General features: G+C 39.5%; 1 protein-coding gene across 1 annotated transcript in view; it reads left to right on the forward strand.

Moving 5' to 3' along the window:
- Positions 1-19,342, forward strand: part of CNTNAP2 (contactin associated protein 2) — a 974,788-nt gene that overhangs the window by 823,329 nt on the left and 132,117 nt on the right. Inside the window, exon 15 of the mRNA XM_068395817.1 lies at positions 2,145-2,272. Coding sequence (XP_068251918.1) covers positions 2,145-2,272 — 128 coding nt within the window. The remainder of the gene's footprint in view (positions 1-2,144; positions 2,273-19,342) is intronic.

Raw genomic sequence — 19,342 nt, forward strand, 5'->3', positions numbered from 1 at the left:
TCTTTTTATTTCCTTCAAAAGAGGTGAAAGCTATTGGTGACAGGAAAAGGGCTGCCCTTTGGCATCCTTATATGGAGCTGAAATACTAGCTCTTTTTGTGAGAGGGGAATGAAAGAAGAGAAAAGCCAATAGTTTTCTTTTTGCCGCTCTTTGAAGAATTCTTTATTTTAAATAGACACGTCCATCTTTAAAGCATTCTTTGAAAAAGTAGCAATCAGCAGAGAAAGCCAGTCTTAGAGGAAAATCTCAAAGAGTAAAGTGGTGACCTACATTTACCCTCTATTAGAAGGGAGTGGGTCCCACTGTCTTTAGCAGAGATGGAAGATTAGGTTGACATACCTGGCTTTGTTGTTCATGCTTTTCTTTCCCTGTCTCCACCTTGATGAATACGATACCTTTGCAAAGGGCATTGCGATTTATGGATGAAAAGCAGGATGCTACAGCCTAGCACAATCTGCAGAAGCAGCCTGTGAGGGTTCCTCCTCTCCATTTTCCTTCCTTTCTAGCAGCCTCACCAGCATAGCCCCTGGTATAGCTGTGTCCAACCAGAGAGGGTTAATGATCTCAGTAATACAAAGGGCCCATGGAGAAAGGCAAGTGCTCTGAAGGGGAAGAACATACAGATTAAGGAAAACAGTCACCTGCTATTTGAAAATTCTAGTAATTAAATCTCTAATTACTCTCTTCATCACAGAGAACAGGCACGAGTTCCAGTGAGCTGTCATTCAAAAATGTGATGGTTATTTTCTTAATTACTTTAGTTGCGCTTCTTTTAAAAAGTGTATTTTGCCTTCCATCTCCTCAGAAGGACCCAGTGAGGGTGGTGACTGGAGACACTACTGGAAAATACTACTGTGCTACTGGAAAACTCCGAGCATTGCCACAGATCATGCAGATCCCTGCTGTGCTTCCCAGTTGATAGCAATCTAATGAGTTAGATTGTGGAGTCATCCAAGCTAGAGATGAAAAAGACTTTAGGGTTCCTGAAATCCTTACCAGCTCCAAGTTATGTTCACACTGTGTGCTTCAGTAATTTTTCCAGATCCTGAATTCATCCTTCATCCTATGGTATTTTTAGAATTGATTTTTAAATCAAAAAGTTGCTTACTTTAGATACTCAATTACCTGGCACAGTACAGCTAAAAAGAAAGAGGAAAAAGAAAAAAGAGAGAGAAACAGATGGATTTATTTTGCTTTCTCTTACTTTCTTTTGTGTTAAAAAGTATAGTCTTAACAGTATGTGTAGTGCATTTTTTTCCTGTGTGGATGTTTTTGGCCTTCCATGTGCTTATGTTAAAAAAAAAAAGCACATGAGAGATAAGGTACCTAATTGAATTTGGTTTATTTTCTATTTGGAAGAAACAGCCCTCAACATGCCAGCTGGATTCAGCTCTTGAAATGATAAAGGAAAAATGTTGTATCTGTGCATAGTGATTTGGTCTAGACATGAAAAAGGCACCAGGTTACTCACTGCAGTTGGAATTAGGAGCTTTTAGACGTGACTCTAAATTGAATTTTAGTGATCTTGCTAACTAGAATGGGGTTGGAGCTGCGTACTCGTGGTTAGATTCACAAGTTTAGAGTTTTTGGACTTAGGCTCTTAGTGTTAGAAATGACAGGACTAAGATGACAAGCCTTTTCAGATAACTAGTCTTTAATTTCGCTTTGTTAATATAATACTAAAAACATTAAATATAAATGTTTCCTTGGTATGCAGAGGTCGTATTGTTAGGATAGTAACTGGCAGAATCTAGAGCAAAAAAGATACACTTCTAGGAAGCATTAGTGTTTTTTTCCCCCTTCAGCAAAATCAACAGCAAAGCGTTACCTACTAGTATGGAGCTGGTCAGTCTGGAAAGCAGGGAGAGCAACACAAACTCAGCTGTGTCTGGGACTGGCCACAAACAAAATCAGCTGCTCTGATTCTGTTCCTGGGTGATGGTAGCTGCTACCCATCTGTTTTCTGGTAAATGGGCAGCGTTATTGCTCAAATTGATGTCATTTGAGAGAGGTTTTTAGACAGGAACACTGTACTAGGGTAGTTGTTTCATACCTATTCTTTTGAACAATAATAATGATCAAGGAAATCAGTTTAATATATTTCCCAATTACTTTCTTTTTCTCTCTCTCTCTCTGTAATTCAGGAGAAAAGACACTGGGATGTTGTCATACAAAGAGCACCTACCAGTGAGTCAAGTAGTGGTTGGAGACGTTGACCGGCCTGGGTCTGAAGCCAAGATATCTGTGGGTCCTGTGCGTTGTCAAGGAGACCGTAAGTTGGCTAGTTTTCTTCCACTTATTCCTAGGTAGAAAGCAAACTGAATTGGAAATTGGTGACTTTGTAGACACCCCATGCAAATTTAGAGAAGTGTCTGCCTTCTCAGAGACTTTTTGCTATGAAAGCATGATGTGATCTGAGAAATTTTATGAAACTGCATATATAATGGCTCATCTTTGCATTTAAAATATCGATATTTGTCTTTATGGTAAATGTGGCAACTTTGATTATTCAACTAAGTTTATGTAGATATAAGCAATAATACAGATTGCATAAGAACATCTCAACATCTGTGCTCCTGTTGAGTGCTCTTGTCAGTGTCATTATCATTGCTGTGCATATCACTGTAAACTATGTTTATGGGATATAAATAGTAGCATGATGGCAAAACTTATTGCTGTAAACTCTGTTTACAGGTGTATAAAGTTTGACAAGATTGTTATCAAGCGTTAGCCATATCAGGGGCTAGACGTTTCCGTGTAAAGCATTGGGAATTTTTTGTAGTAGTCTCTGATTTCCAGGCTGAGTGGTGATAGGAGGTGTACATCCTCCAGTTTGATCAGTAGGTGATAGAGTAAATCAGTACAATGGATAAACTTCCACACTTCACACACACACACAAAAGAGTTGGGATGCAGTTAGGAGGATTGTATTCTTCCTTCAATCTATTTTATATTTCAGAAGATGAAAGTCACCACCGAAGGCAGAGCAACTGCTTAAGGCCCTTTTAAATCACACTTCAAAAACGTAAACCTTACGCAGTTGGCACACACATTATACTGGTCCTCTGTATTTGAAGGTCGTTCTGTCACAAGAGGTGCAGTAAGGAAAGGTTGCCTGATTTAATTTACAATAACTAATATTTTCATGGTCTGTAAGGAATCAAAATCCACCCTCAGGTGCTGGTGAGGAGTACTGTAAGTCAGCCTATGAGATTGCAGTGATGTAGAAGTATTGAATGGGTGGGCATAGTACATGCAAGTTTAACAACCTGGTTCTACCCAGCATCTAACATGGCATGACAGGGATGAGTACGGTTTGTCCTTCCCCCTCTGCCCCTTTACAGCTACATGCTCTCCATCTGCGTGTTTCTAAGTGCTTTACAAAGGAGGTCAGTGTCATCCCTGCCTTAAGCTAAGGTAATTAATCCCAACTGAGAGGAAATCGCACGCTCAGAGTCATCCAGCAGAACAAGTACAAACCAGAGTTTTCTGAGTCCCAGCCCAGTGCCTCAAAACCCTAGGCCATGATACAGCAGAATGTGCTCAGCCTCATTTTCTGTTCGTCGTCCTTCTGGGTTGTGCAAATGATCCCTCAGGCTTTTGTTAATGAATCTGATACCCAACGAGTAGAAACAAATATGATGGAATGTTTGTAAACTTTCACATCACCTGTTTGGTGCTTGTTATTTATGGTGTTTGACTAATCAAAGGTCCGTTTGTTTGTTTCTCCACTATGTTTGACAAACTTTTTCGTAATAGGCTCTTACAAGTGATGACTAAGAAATAACGAATAGCATCTTTCTTGCACCAGTATTCCTCATATCCTGAATCTGAGTGCTGCTAGAAATAGCAGTCTCTAAACTGTGAGCCATTCCTAAATATTAGTATAAATGAAACCTCATTTGAGCAGACAGTAGCCTTTATTAGAGTGTGACCGAGTGACACAGCCATTTGGGAAACTGAACAGGGGTATTCCTAACATCCTGATTAATTGAATTTTCTGTTTGAACTTTACAGAAATGATTTGTACTTTTTAAAAAACTTTGCCTATGGATAAATTTGAATTTACTTCCATGACTGTATATTATTGCCAAAAAGCTGGTATAAGTTTTCTCACGGGAGATAATATAAACCCCAGTCCTTTGCAGTTAGTAAAATCTCCCATTTTATATTTTCAGTGTATTTACTATGGATTCTCCTTCGTGTTCTTTCTTGACCATGTACAACAGCTGCTGTACCTCAGACCAGTACTGTCTCACCATGGATTAAGGCTTGTGGAAAACAAGGTTTCTGTCCTGGGGAAGATTCCAAAATTTTAAAATGTGCTTTTGTTCCAAAGGGAAGAAAGATCCAAAGTGCTGAATTTGTGGAAAGGGATTTTAAAAAACAGTTAATCCATTTTTGGTGTATTACATGCATCAAAACCAATATTATTAATACTAAAGATACTGACTCTCTTGTCACAGGCCAAGAAGATCAGTTGCATGTGTTTTGTGTGTAGTTATCATTTATGATATCATGTATGATTTTTGAAGGTGGTAAATGAAATTCAGTTAGAGGTATGGAGATTGGCAAAGAAATACAGCTATTTGGTCTGTTTGGAAGGAAAGTGGAAAAGGTAAGAGTGCCTAACCAGTCAAATAGAAATTTACCTACTTAGAAGGATTTTTCGTGGTGGTTGTAGAGCTTGCCACTACTGTGACAACTTCTCACATATCGCCCTGAGGGTTGTCCATGGCATGTGATGTATCAACCCATAGTCAGGTAATATTTTGCAGCACATGAAGGGCCATATTCTCACATCAGAATTACAGTATAATTTGCCACACATTTCATAGCTACTTCTGTGTAACACCTGGAGACACGGACATGTCACCTAGGCCCAGTCACTGTTGTACCTGAGAGCTGTAAGAGTACAGCAGAGCTGCTGGCCTTTGCAGTCCAGAAGAACAGACAGCTGAAAACTTGATATTTGAGGGTAAGAAGAATTAAAGAAAGCAAAGGTATGTTTGTCTCATGCAGTTCCCTCCCTCCCATACCCATCAAATTCTTAAAGAATCAATTAATGAATTGGGACCACAACAATTACCATTCCTACACTATTGACTGACCAAAGTAAATCTGAAAATCATTCATCTCAGTGCCATTTGTTTGACACAAACCAAGGAAAATTAGGAGTGTACTGCACTTACCGCAGAAATGTAATTGTTCTCCTATTGCAAAAATCACTAGATTCTTCTTTCAGAAATATGGATTTTATTTTGGTCTCACAAATGACAATTTCATTTTTCTATTCACCTGATTTATGACCTATTAAGGCTGCTCTGGGCAAGCTTTGATGGTGGCTATTGCTGGAAATAAAATCAGAAAACTTGGCCAGGCTTGATTATCCATCTTTGTGTTCCAGAAGTAATTTTCATATTTACCTGCACCTCCCAAAACACTATTTGCATCCTGAAAAGTAGTCAGCAAAAAGGGCCTTTATTGCCCCTCTGAAGATCTGCTTAAGCTGCCATGTTCTACCAGAATGTTCAAGACTCATCTGGTCATTGTGGCAAAAATCCCATAAATCTTGCCTGGGGCCTGTCTTGTACCTTGGATAAAATACCCAGGATGTCTCTTTTCCATTTGCTATTTTAGTTTTCAGGAATGCTTTCTAAATATTTCATGATTTTTCTAAGTGGTGGCCTGCCAGGAGAGCAGACTTAGCCAATTATATGGAGAACAGGTGCATAACCAGGGTATGGATTCAGTGAGGTTTTTTGGCACTATATTGCATTCAAAGATCAAGCAAGGATTTTGAGCAAATGTCAAATCTACCCAGACTTAAAGCAAAGCTGTCCTTCCTGGCCACTGCTATATGAGCGTTGCACTTACAGAATGGCAACAGCAGTTTATCAGCAGGTTCTTAAGATCCTCTAAGCAGAACTGGAATTAAAAATGGAAAGAGGGAAAACATGTATCTATGTAACTTTAGCATTCACCTGTCCTGAGAGTTCACAGTAATATTGGGTAAGGAAACTACTCTTGTTTTTCTCAAGTGAATGTGTTCTGTGCAGGATCTAGAAAAAAGGGCCAGTGTAGAACCACTAATTAATCAGCTTTACTCTTCAAATATCTTTGAGGCACTGATTAAAATCCCTTTACAGACCTATTACAGTAGTACTAATACTAATGCAGTAGCACCTGAACTCCTCAGCCCTGCTGCATTTCATAGAGTCATAGAATCATAGAATGGTTTGGGTTGGAAGGGACCTTAAAGATCATCTAGTTCCAAGCCCCCTGCCACAGGCAGGGACACCTTCCACTAGACCAGGTTGCTCCAAGCCCCGTCCAACCTGGCCTTGAACACTTCCAGGGAGAGGGCATCCACAGCTTCTCTGGGCAACCTGGGCCAGTGTCTCACCACCCTCATAGGAAAGAATTTCTTCCTAAGATCTAATCTAAATCTCCCCTCTTTCAGTTTAAAACCATTCCCCCTCATCCTATCACTACTTGCCCTTGTAAAAAGTCCCTCTCCAGCTTTCTTTCATTTGGCCTTGTCCAACCAGTAATAGAAAGACCTTGTCCATCTCATTATGTTATTCCACTGTAGTGTAAAGGGGCACGTCGAGCCTTCTCACTTTAGAGAAGGACACAGGTATGTTAGTGGGGTTTTTTCTGTGTAAGCCCAGCCTGAGGTGGTAGATCAAGGCTGCGAAAATGGATCTGGTAGTTTCTTCTGAAACCAAAGTGAAGAGCTTAGCTTACTGTGTTGGGGCTATTGCTACAGAGATTTCATCAATAATTGCATTGAATCAAAATTACTTGTGTGACTTTTGGCACCTTTTCAAGACTTTCTTTTCATTCCCCTTAGGAAAATACTGGTGTTCTCAAAGCTCTTATATTTGTAACCTGTTAAGAGTATCCTTTTCCCAAGGACCTCCAAGGATTTTGATTCAAGTCTGCTCTTTGTAAGCCCAGAGGGGAACAGACTGACTGTTCTGCTATAGATTTGCCTTTCTCCTTGAGTCTAATTTCCTTTTGTCCCATTTCCGCTATAGCAAAGACAGAATTCGAGGGAGATGTTTTTTACACAGCTCAGATTTATGTTTTTTTCCATCTCCTCCAGTGTACAGTTTTTACCCTCCCAGTAAGACTTCGATTTCTGAGCCATGAATCATTTTTTTGTGTTTTACTTCTATTATCTTTAATCTTCAAAATGCGGAGGAGCAAGCAGCTGCATTGACTGTGGTTCCCTCTAAGTTTTCGTGAAGACCAGTGTCAGCACTGTTCATGTAGAATCTGCAGTGACAGACAAAAAAAGTCTCCTTGAGAAATGACAGAAATTCAGGAAAAAATCAAAACTCAGTTCTTGCATTGATTTTGTTTGTGCATGTGTGCGTGTGACTGTGCGTGCGTGTTCTCAGGGGAAGTGTACCTTGAGTTCTTTTATTCAGTGATTTGGACCATGGCTCCTCATTACTCCTTTCATGACTTGGTGCTTTGTTTCTTTCGCTTCTAAATATCAGTTTTGGCTTTACTCTTGTATTCCTTTTAGAATGTTCCAGTAGAGTTGGCTTATTTAATCAGACAGTGGCGTGGACATGGGCATTTTTTGTGACTGGATTTGCATTAAAACCACTCTGTAGATACCTAAACCAGACATCCACTGCCAGGGTCAGTCTTTACAGGTTGGTGTCCTTGGTAAGGTGTGGTTTTGTATTCCTTAAGTACTTCCTATGCATTAAACCTATGAACAAGGTCAGTTCTCTAGTAGGATATGCAAGTTTGTTGACTCAGTCAGACCAGCAGTGATGTTACTGTTACATACATAGGTAAGGTAAGCTGGAGAGTATCCCAGCAAGAAACCAGTTTGAATTGGTAAAAGATCCAACTGAGATTTCAGTAGAAAGGATTTACTCCTGCTGTATGTTAGACAACATTCCAGTAATACAGTGATTGTCTTACAGGTTACTGGGAGTGAAAACACTCTATCAAATGAAAATTAACATCAATGATACCCCCAAAAATAAATCAAGCCTGAGTGCTTGGTTCAGAAGAGCGAGACATGCCACTTTTGCCTGTACCTGGTGGTGTGTGAAACTATTATAGATTACACTGTCATTTAGTGTGTATTTTCATTACGAATGCAATTTACATTGCTGGAGACTTTTCCTTAAGGACAAGAAAGCAGCATGCTCTGAGTATGTCTTTTGAAAGGAAATACATTTAATCCTTGTCATATTTACTGTAAACTTTCCTGCCACTTACTTTTTCTGTCCACTCTTGACTGTCTTCTAAAATGAAAGTCACATCTGTTTTACACATATATTGAATTTAGGGACAAGGAAAAACACAGTTCCACAGTTTGCATCTCCACACTTCCCAGATTCATCATGAAATCTGAAAGCAGACGGTGGCAGATACATTTTGCCTGGTTTAAGATAGGAATGGACTTGCTTACTATTAATTAATTCTCACATGCATTCCATTCTGCCTAAATGTGTGTGTTGGTATAAACTACAGAAAGCAGTTCATTTGAATTTCAAAGCACTAATAAATTTTACTCTCTTTATGTATTTGCTGAAGTAATGGAAACATATGGCAATCGGTGCCCGTGATCAATTCTCCAACCGATCGTAAAAGAAAAAAATGGTGAAACTCCATAGGGGAGTTACGAGCTTTATGTTTCAGAGATATAGAATTCAAATGCAATTAAGAGCTAATTTTATTCAGATTCCCCTCATCATTATGATTATATTACAGGTTAATTTTATCTTCTTTAATGCAAAAAAGAAGTATCTGAAGCATTTCATGTAAAGTATTGTCTCTAAATTCCTAGGGAATTTAAGCAAAGAGTCGTTAGTCTGATAGATGACATACAATAGCTGTTCATATTAAACTGAAATTCTGTTAAAGTTATGCTTTAATTATAATTTCAAACATTTTACCATCTATGTGATTGTAATGCATATTAGTATCTTACCACTTACCTAGAGCAAAGTAAGAAAAGCAATTGTGCAGAATACAAAGTCTAAGAATGAAAAGATGAAACAATTCCCACAGTGTGTAGAGAAGTGATGAGAAGGAGGTGTCAGTAAAGCAATAAGGAACTGGGACAATCTGAGACTGAACTGCAGAATGAGAAGTTGCTGGAATCCTGTCAATTACGTGCAGAAATTTACGGTCACCTTTAAATTTCACCCCATAAGCCTGAATAATATCAGAAATGAGGTATAAAATGGAGGGAATTATCTATATTAATTTTTTAGATGGAACTCTCACTTTAATACTTTTGGCCTGTGTATTCCTACAGCACTGACTGACATTTAAAGAGCAGAAAAAGGCAAAAAATTACTGAAGGTGAGGTAGAGTGAGGTCAGTCTCATTCATTGTTATGCGTAAGTTATGCAAATTCAGTCTCATTTAGATATAGATAAGTGAGTGGCAGCAGGGTGGAGGATATCCAGTTATAAAGGAGCTCATCTAACCTCGCAGCCCCCAGCACCTGGCACACAACACAAAGTAGCTCAGTAACCCTAAGAAATGGTCAACCACCAAGATGGAGAAACTAATAAAGAAGAAGTTAGGGACCCTCGATGCTCGTTAAACTTGCACCGTTGATCTCTGTACTAGGGAACCAAGTTAACTCTAATTATGTCTTAGTACGAGATTTTAAAATAGCTGAATTTTTTCTGTCCAATATTTGAATAAAAATTAAGGTCAGGCATGTATTCCACAACCAGAGCTGCACTTCATAATGATTTCTCATCCCACAGGCTTCTCTCCCCATCCTTTAATTGTATGGCTGAATTCTGACAGCTTCTCTTCAAAACACTCCATCATAAGTCCTATTACATGTATGTACACACAGTATTTGGGGTGTTTATCACTCAGTGCTTACCATGATTTTCTAACGAATGTATCCTGATCCTTCTCTTGAAGAAGCAGCAGGTCATTGTAGATTTTTATGCAGATCTATGATGTGGTCCCCAAAGGAACAGCTTTAGTACCTGTTAACACAGGGTTGCAAAATTGTGCATTTTGGGCAAGTGATTAGAAGCCTGGCCTGGGGAAAGGGAGTATGGCAATAGCTTGAGAGAAGTAGAATAGATACAACGTGAAGAATTAACCTCCTATTTCTTTTCTCTGATCTATTTTTTAATGTTTTTTTTCTGACCTTTGTCTTCTATGGAAAAACTTACAAATGCTGATTATTTTAGTCAAGGTTTTAACTTCGAATCAGCTCATATAGAATTAAAAGGAGATGAGTGGAAAATCCTTTACTTTACAAAATTCTATTTTTTTTTCTCATTAAAGCAATTCAAGGCAGTTCTATCCATTTACTGTCAGGAGCTTACGGTAATCTGTACTTCGTCTTAGCTAAGCTTGCAGAACCATGAAGCTTTCAGCTTTACAATATTAAGCAGCAAATTCTAACATTTTTATATGCCTGTATTTCAACTCTCATTTGTGAAGAATCACCTGCACATCTGATTGGTCTAATTCAGAGCAGTAATATTTTTCATAAGAACAGCTTTCAAGGAAGCAGTTATGGAAAGAGAGGCAATAATAACTTATGGTTTCAAAATCTTTTCAACCTTTTCTTTCACTAATCAATTTCCAACGTGGACACTGTATCTATATTTTATTATTTACCCTTAGTTTCATGAACTCCTGCAGATGGAAAACTTTTGCCTTATCACTACAAGTAGTTCTGCTTTTGAAAACTGAGGAGCTAAATCAATCTAAATCAATTATTAGCCACAGAAAACAGTTCGTGTATCTGAGTCCCATTCACTTGACTATCATTTATTTTAAATCTGCTATGATAAAGTTAAATGTAAAACTATTTCTTTTTATGAACTGTTATTGTGTCTTCATATTTCAGATGCAGGCAGAAGGAAACTCGATCCATAGTTGGCAGGTTATCTTCCAGGAAAGTTAAGACGCTTCCAAAAACATGGTAGAGAAGGGGTTTTTCCCAAGAAATACTTTAATTTCCCATCCCAAAAGGAGAGAAAATTCTCAAACACTCTTGCCATACCAACACTGAAAAACATAAGAAGTCATTTGAAATGGAACACGTTGGTTATCAAGCCAAATATTACTATCATACAGTGCATTGCAGCCATCCCAGTCTTAGAAAATCTGTAGTAGTCCAAGATACAACCAAATAAAATGAAGGTGCCTAAAGCAATAGGCAGGATTTGAGAAAAAAGGAAACCAGCATCTGCAGCTGTAAGTTCCAGAGATAAATGTGTCATTGTTAGCAACTTGTTAACAACTTCCCATGGCAACAAGAAAGAAGCGGTGTTTTGTTGAGGTTTTGCTTTATCCATGAACTGTTTGAACCTTTAAATCATAAAAATGTGTAGACTTTCATCATTGCAATTCTTTCTCTTGTTAGCCCTCAGTTGGTAAAATTCTTTTGCATTGTACTGAAAATATTTTCCAATGGCGGGGGGGAGCTACCAGTTGTTTGAAGAGGACATATAGAAGCCAACGATATCAAGCACAACAATAAGGCAATTATTTCAAAAGCAGACAATATGCCGCCTTCCAGTCACAAAATCTGTCGGATGATGACACAGAGAAAAAAAAAAGCAACGTTTCATTCTGTTGTTGCAAATTCCTTTATGTGTTTTTCACCATCCAGAGCAAGACATTAAATTCTTAAAGATTATAAAATGTAAGATATTTTGCAAGTGCTTCTGAGCTCAGCTGGAAGAATAGAGCTTAGAATCATAAATTAATTTAGGCTGGAAGGGACCTATGGAGGTCATTCAGTCCAATCTCCTGCTCAAAGCAGGACTAACTTCAAACCCAAATCAAGCTGCTTAGGGCCTTTTCTATTCATTTTATGGAAATTTCTGAGGATGTAGTTTCTGCCATCTCTCTGGGCAACCTCTTCCAGTGCTTAACCACTCTGCTTGTGAAAATATTTTCCTTATATCCAGTGGGAGTTTTCTGTCTTGCAGTTCGCAGCTGTTATCTCTTGATCTTTTGCTTTGCACCTCTGAGAAGAGCCTGGATTTGTCTGCTCTGGAACTACCCATCAGGCAGTGAAGGCAGCAGTTAGCTCCCTTCCAAGCCTTTCTCAGGATAACCAAACCCAGTTTCCTCAGACTCTCCTCATATGTCACATGCTTGTTAAAAATATACCTTATGAATCAGGAGAAGGGCAGAGATCACATGCTGACCGGTTTTCATGAGCCAAGATCTGTAAGTCAGGCTTTTCCTTCTCCTGGGTTGTACAGGACAATCCTGCTAACAGATAGCTACTACTGATGCAGTAGCCCAACCAACACAGAAGATGTCTTTCCACATATGGCAGTTCTCTCTAACTGCTTCCAACCACATAGCCCAGCAGTTGAGAGATGTCAGCGTGATTGATTTGTGTCTGTCTAGCAATCACAAATCTACAGTGTTCAGAGGAAGGGAATATCAACACAAAAATAACCCCAGTTTCCCTCCTGATCCTCAGTAGTGTGTATACAATGTGTATTGCAAACAGTAATCCAATCTCTTTTCAACCTCTTGTGGACATCCTAACAAACCAGAGACCTGAGAACATGTATCAGGAGCTGCATTGCCTGTCTCCATTCTGGATTCACTTCCATAAACTTACCAAAATCCCATCGTGTAAGTCTCTGTCTGCAAAAAGTATTTCATTGTGTCACTCCTCAGGTAGATAGAAACCAACTTCTAATTTGCAATCAACACAAATTCATGTCCAATCTTGATCTTGTACCTATACAAATCTTTTACTTACATGCATCTTGCTTCCTAATGAGTACTTCCAAAATGCGTTAATGAAGTGTCATCTTGTCTCCTCTCGATGTTTTATCTAAACTAACCTGGCCAAACTCTTCTAATTAGTTTTTTGTGAAATGTATTCCTTTCACTAATCATCCTGATAGACTTTCCCAAGTACCAGATCCATTCTTGTGTAGAAATCTGACCACAGTCCTTCATTCCATTTGGGTTGCTCAGATGCTAAAAGATAATCATCGTGCTTCTACATGGCCAAGGTTAGAATTGACGTGAACACCATCTCAAGCATTTCCATTCCTTTGTAATTAGCAACAGAGCTACTGCTAGGATCCAGGGCTCGGGCTAGTAACCTCCACTCACATCCAAAAATAAATGAGCAAAACCCCAAACCTGGAAAAATGGAAAAACAATAGGAAATTTCATACGTGCTTAGTGATTTATCAGGACAAAGCAAGAGAGTGTCCTGCCTCCAACAAATGCTTTTTGATGTTGAAAGAAAATGTAACATGTAAGGCTTTCAGCCTCAATTCCTATCAGCCTTATTCTATGCAATGCCATGCATGAAAATAAGGAAATTACTCCATGATTTACCACACAAATTTTTTTCCTCTGCGAGCTCAACATGTAAAAAGTAAAATTATTCATAAATAACATTCAGATATTTCCAGAGTCCACCTGCAAAATTTATTTTTCTGGGCTCCAGGGATTCTGAACTCTGCTGACTGTATTAAATATGCATGGTAGGAAGAATGATTAGACTAGAACTTTCCCTTGAGATCCTTAGAGTAATGGTGGTTTGTGCTGTAGATTTATCTCTCCACCTTGTTCCTCGTCCCCTCTCTTCTAGTTGTACTCATTCTCTTGAAGAGACTGAGGCAAGTAAACATCATCACTTATCACAGAAAGCAAGCCCGGGGCCCTCCACATCTCTTCCCTTTTATTTACACATGAAGAGTCAGTAGTTCATAGTGACTGAGCTATGATCAAGTTGCTTCCTGAAATTAAATTCATTAGCAAAACAAGAAACATTCCAGACGTGCACAGCACAGCTTGAAGTATTCAGCTGAGGAACTAATTAAAGACAGATAGCTGAGTGGGTAATGAAAAAAACACACATTGTGGGTAGAAACAGCTAGGACAAATGCGTGTGCTCCCTGTTACATTTGATGGGAAATTAAATTATCATGTACACTGAAATAAATTGAACAATAAGAGCTCTCCTGCAGCGTCTAGGCGCAGATTGTCCTTGGGGGTGAGGCAGCAGGCGGTGGGATCAGCAAGCGGAGCCCCTGCGATGGTGCCTTCTGCAGCTCTCCAGCCTGTGGGCAGTACCCTGCCACGCAGCTCTCACATGGAAAGGGGGCCAAAACCTTCTGAGTCGGCTCTGCATTCTCTGAACGTGAGCATAGTCCTGTTTGTCCCCATAAATGAGGGGCTTTGAATGACAGTTGCTTTACGCACCCCCTTCCCTTGCCCGTCACCTTTCTGTGCCTCCTCACAATTGGTATTTCTGTGGCAGAGTCACCAGTGTCCTACTCCTAATATCCCATACTGGTGCCCAGTGAGGGTAATCGAATAGGTGATAGGAAATATAACATCAGGTAGCACTGTGGACTTTTAACTTCTGAGTTTGAATAGCATCAGATTGTTTGTGCAAGGAGCAGATGCGAATAGCAGGGCTGCCTGTAGCTTTTAAAAGGTTTAATGGTGTCTTTTTGTATGAGATTTGTAGACTACGATATGCTGCACACCAGCCATTTCCAGAGGCTGCTTTTTTGCACAGCGGTCTGTAAATGAACAGAGAGAACACTGTTCATGACATGAAGGCAGCCAAAAGAGATAGGAGCTTTGAAAACACAGATAGAGAAGAGCTCCTAGGGGCACTCAGATAGCCATTACTAGATGAAAACACCATTAAGCTCAAGTTAAGTTTGCTAATACTTATCACCAAACTGAAAGTTGAATTCACAGTTTTAAAAATCCCAGACACTAGGAGCCTGGTGGAATTTATGAGGATGCTTTAACAAGAATACAAATGGTTGAAAATAACATAAGGAAAATTTAGCTCACAAAAGGGTTATCAATTGTAGCCCTCCCTGCACCCAGAGTCGTAGGACTGCCTCTGATATGGAGCACGAAGGTTTCCCAGTGCAAATATATTCCTGGTCATACTAGTGCTGAATCCTTAGACATAACTTTATAACCTACCCTAAAGGAGGCATTAGGGTTTGTTGCTCTGCCCCTGTAGCAGGCCCAGATATAAGAGAGAGTCATGGGTCCTTTGTCAAAGAAGTCACTCATTTGCAAGACACATTTTATTTTGCTATATACGTTTATGGCAAACAATACCTTCTGCACTGAACTTCACAACCTCCATGGCTGCAGCCAGATAAAGATACAAGATATTCTGTTATTCTGTTCAATACTTGGATCTAGTCCAGTTCTTTTGCCCAAGGAAAATTCCAGATCATCTAGGAACTTGGCATAGGTTAAACTGGGCTGAAGGAGCATTTGGCAGACGTGTTAGGTTTGGTTTGGTTCCATAAAATGGAGGAAGTCCATTACATTGCCAGAGAGGGCAATATAAATGGCTTGACAATTGAGCACGTGTGCGTTTATTTGCTTGTGTTTTCTGGGTTATTTTGTTTCATTTGATAATTTTATACAGTATATGGAAACAAAGCCCTTGTGTTTCTCTGCTGCCTGCAAACAAGCACTTGTACCTCTGCGCTTATGAAAAATAGGCATACAGAGCCCCAGTATGCAGCATTAAGCTGATCTGGATAGCAGTAAATAGAAGTGATTTCAGGCTCCCCTAGACCAGGTGTAAATCTAGAATTGATATTGTTGGCTTTCCAATAGCGTAACTTTTAGCTACGTATTGGTTGAGGTATTTTTGTGGTTTTAACCTTGTGGTCATACTGCTTCCTGCAGCTGCATCTACAATTTATAGAAAAGATACGTTCCAGCAAAGCTCGTTCTTGCAAAGAGTACGTGGGATTTACATGCAGCATTTTCCCTCTTTTTAAGATCAGTTAAATGCATTTTGACTTACTCATATTTATATTATTTTAACTTTTCTTCTATTCCGGTAATAATTTAAAGAAACCTTTTGCCACAAAGATATTTGATTCAAATAAAATGGACACAGTAGCAACAAGAATTACTGCCAGCTGTAACATCTGATGAATTAGTAATTTCTGGAGTTCTGCTTTGCAATATTTTAAGTACTTAATATATTATACTTCTAGGAAACAATGTATCTGTCATTGAAAGGTCAACATTTATTGACAGCTGACTACGCCAGGTTTTTGCATTTGCAACACTACAGGACTAACACACTTCTCTCAGGTTCAGTTGCATCCCTGTTATCAGGGACCACTGTGAAAATACTCACCTTCCAAAATACTGACATCTCTTTGAAACAGAGAAGGCAGGAAGAAAGACACTTTACAAGCATGAGTACTAGGCCTTGCTGGAAGGATATGTTCTTTTAAAGTCTAACATATGTATTTTACAATATTTCTGTCTTCACTGATTTTCACTTTTTCACCCTTTGGTCTCTTGGAGTTGTTGTTTTTTCCTTTTTAAATTTTCTGTTTTCTATATTCTGAATTAATTTTCCTATCATCTCCTTTGCTCAGAGCGTACCTGCACATCCAAAAGGGTACCTCAGAGACACAAATGACCCATGCATCTATGCAGAAAAAGCATGGCTATAGCAGAGTTCTTAAATGCTGGTGCTGTTTAACAGTAGGATTTTTTCCTTGATATTGTTCATTTTTACAGAAGAGTAAACCAGTTGGTGAAGGGTCTGGAGGGTCTGACCTACGAGGAACGGCTGAGGGAGCTGGGGTTGTTTAGCCTGGAGAAGAGGAGGCTCAGAGGTGACCTTATTGCAGTCTACAACTGCCTGAAGGGAGGTTGTAGTGAAGTGGGAGTCGGCTTCTTCTCCCAGGCAACCAGCGATAGGACAAGAGGACACAGCCTCAAGCTTCACCAGGGGAGGTTCAGGTTGGACATTAGGAAGAATTTCTTCTCAGCAAGGGTCATTAGCCATTGGAATGGGCTGCCCAGGGAGGTGGTGGAGTCACCATCTCTGGATGTGTTTAAGAAAAGACTGGACATGGCACTTAGTGCCCTGGTCTAGTTGACAGGGTGGTGTCAGGGCAGTGTGCCCTTGTGGCCAAGAAGGCCAATGGCATCCTGGGGTGTATTAGAAGGGGTGTGGTTAGCAGGTCGAGAGAGGTTCTCCTCCCCCTCTACTCTGCCCTGGTGAGGCCGCATCTGGAATATTGTGTCCATTTCTGGGCCCCTCAGTTCAAGAAGAACAGGGAACTGCTAGAGAGAGTCCAGCGCAGAGCCACAAAGATGATTGAGGGAGTGGAACATCTCCCTTATGAGGAGAGGCTGAGGGAGCTGGGTCTCTTTAGCTTAGAGAAGAGGAGACTGAGGGGTGACCTCATTAATGTTTATAAATATGTAAAGGGCAAGTGTCAAGAGGATGGAGCCAGGCTCTTCTCAGTGACATCCCTTGACAGGACAAGGGGCAATGGGTGCAAGCTGGAGCACAGGAGGTTCCACTTAAATTTGAGGAAAAACTTCTTTACTGTAAGGGTGACTGAACACTGGAACAGGCTGCCCAGAGAGGTTGTGGAGTCTCCTTCTCTGGAGACATTCAAAACCCGCCTGGACGCGTTCCTGTGTGATATGGTCTAGGCAATCCTGCCCCGGCAGGGGGATTGGACTAGATGATCTTTCGAGGTCCCTTCCAATCCCTAACATTCTGTGATTCTGTGATTCTGTGATTCGGTAATGGTTGGACTCGATGATCCCAGAGGTCTCTTCCGACCTGGTTGATTCTGGGATTCTGTGATTCTGTGAATGGTCCCTGACCTCTGGAAAAAAAGAAAAGGATACTAATACACAGCTGGAAGCAGAGTGAGGGCAAAAACAGCTTCATGTGGTTCCAAAGCACAGTTCATGTCATTGTGCCAGAGCTTGTCCTGTTCTCAGCCTCACCCATAAGGTGAGGAGCCACCTTCTGGACTCTCACGTTTTCTCAGGAGAGGCAAAGTCTAGCTCATCAAATCGACTTTCAGTTTATCAGGCATCGGAGGCGAACTGTCTGGAGATGGCTCTATGAGCCCTGCTGTGCACAGAACTTTTGGAATCCCTTTCTTCAGTTGCCGGTGCTCAATAATATATTTTAAATACAAATTTATACTAAAACTTGCTGAAATTCAAATTTTGAGTGGAAATGGAAATCACTCAGTGAGATGCTGCTATTTTGCTTTTATTTGGGATGGGTGAATACATGAAAAAAAAATCATTGGCAGGCTTTCAGATTAGAAGAATGTAATTTGTCAGGTTTTATTTTAATGTGGAAAAATTTAAATGCTAACAAAATACTGTTTCTACTGTGAAACTGTTTCTAGGGTAGTATATGAACTTAATCATACATTGTGCAAAGTGTAGATTAAGAAGTACTTTTATTTTTTCCACACACAAAAGTTCCCTGAAACATACCAAATCCTCAAGTTCAATATGAATTATAAGATAGAAATGTAAAGTATATTCACTATAATACAGCCCATGAGATTTCTAGACTGTTCACAATATAATAGCTGTAGTTTTGTATTTGAAGCTGCAGTTTTGATCCCAAAGTACTCTGAAGCTCTTTTCTAAATACAAACAAGTTGTATTTAGATCACAGAGTGTTTGAGGTGCAGGTCTCTGAGTGTTCAGAAAATACTCATGGGGAGTATTGCTATCTGCTTGTCCTGGCCTTGTGCTCTTCCTTAGGCATCCACCATTGTCCTGAGCAGAAGAATGATGCAAAGCTGGAAGGACCTTTAGTGTGATGGGATGCAGCTATTCTGATCTTCTTAACTTTTACATCTAAATTCTTACAGGAGAGGTCATCCCAAATTGAGTACCTTGGAGGTAATGATATTGGAACCGGTACAGCAGAGCGTTTAATGGACATTTTTAACATTAAGCAAATGCTTAAATGCCATAATCTAAAATAGAATGTCATGATTTAGTGAAGTGAAAGTATTAATATTATTCTAATTATTTTTTTAGTAAATTACCAGTACCGTATAAATAATAAAAATATAGTCCTTGTTCTGGGAGCCCATAACTTTTCTTTGGCTCATTTAGTGATATTCTTAATAGATATGAAAGTAGAATCTTTGCAGAGGAGAAGTATCTTTTTATTTAGCTCCAAAGCAAATGATATATTCAATTCATATTAGTTCTGTGACATGAGCTAGCTCTTGATGCTCACTGTTATTTTAATTTGGAAAAAGAAAACAAATCAGTCTCTCTCTTTCAGTTTCTAGTGACCTATCAGAAATAATGCAACAGCTTTAAATGAGCAATTTAATTTGTAATCTCACTATGAATGTTTGATCCAAATTAAGCACCAGTCTACCTTTCTCTGCTGTTCCTGTTGACAATGCTATTTTTCTTTTTCAACTCAAGGGGAAAGCACACTTTTTATTAATGTAGTTTAAAAGATGTATATTTTTGAACACCATAAGACAGTGTGCCATATATGTAAAGGTGATCTGATGAT

This window comes from Nyctibius grandis, chromosome 3 (assembly GCF_013368605.1).
Source record: "Nyctibius grandis isolate bNycGra1 chromosome 3, bNycGra1.pri, whole genome shotgun sequence".
Classification (NCBI taxonomy): Eukaryota; Metazoa; Chordata; class Aves; order Nyctibiiformes; family Nyctibiidae; genus Nyctibius; species Nyctibius grandis.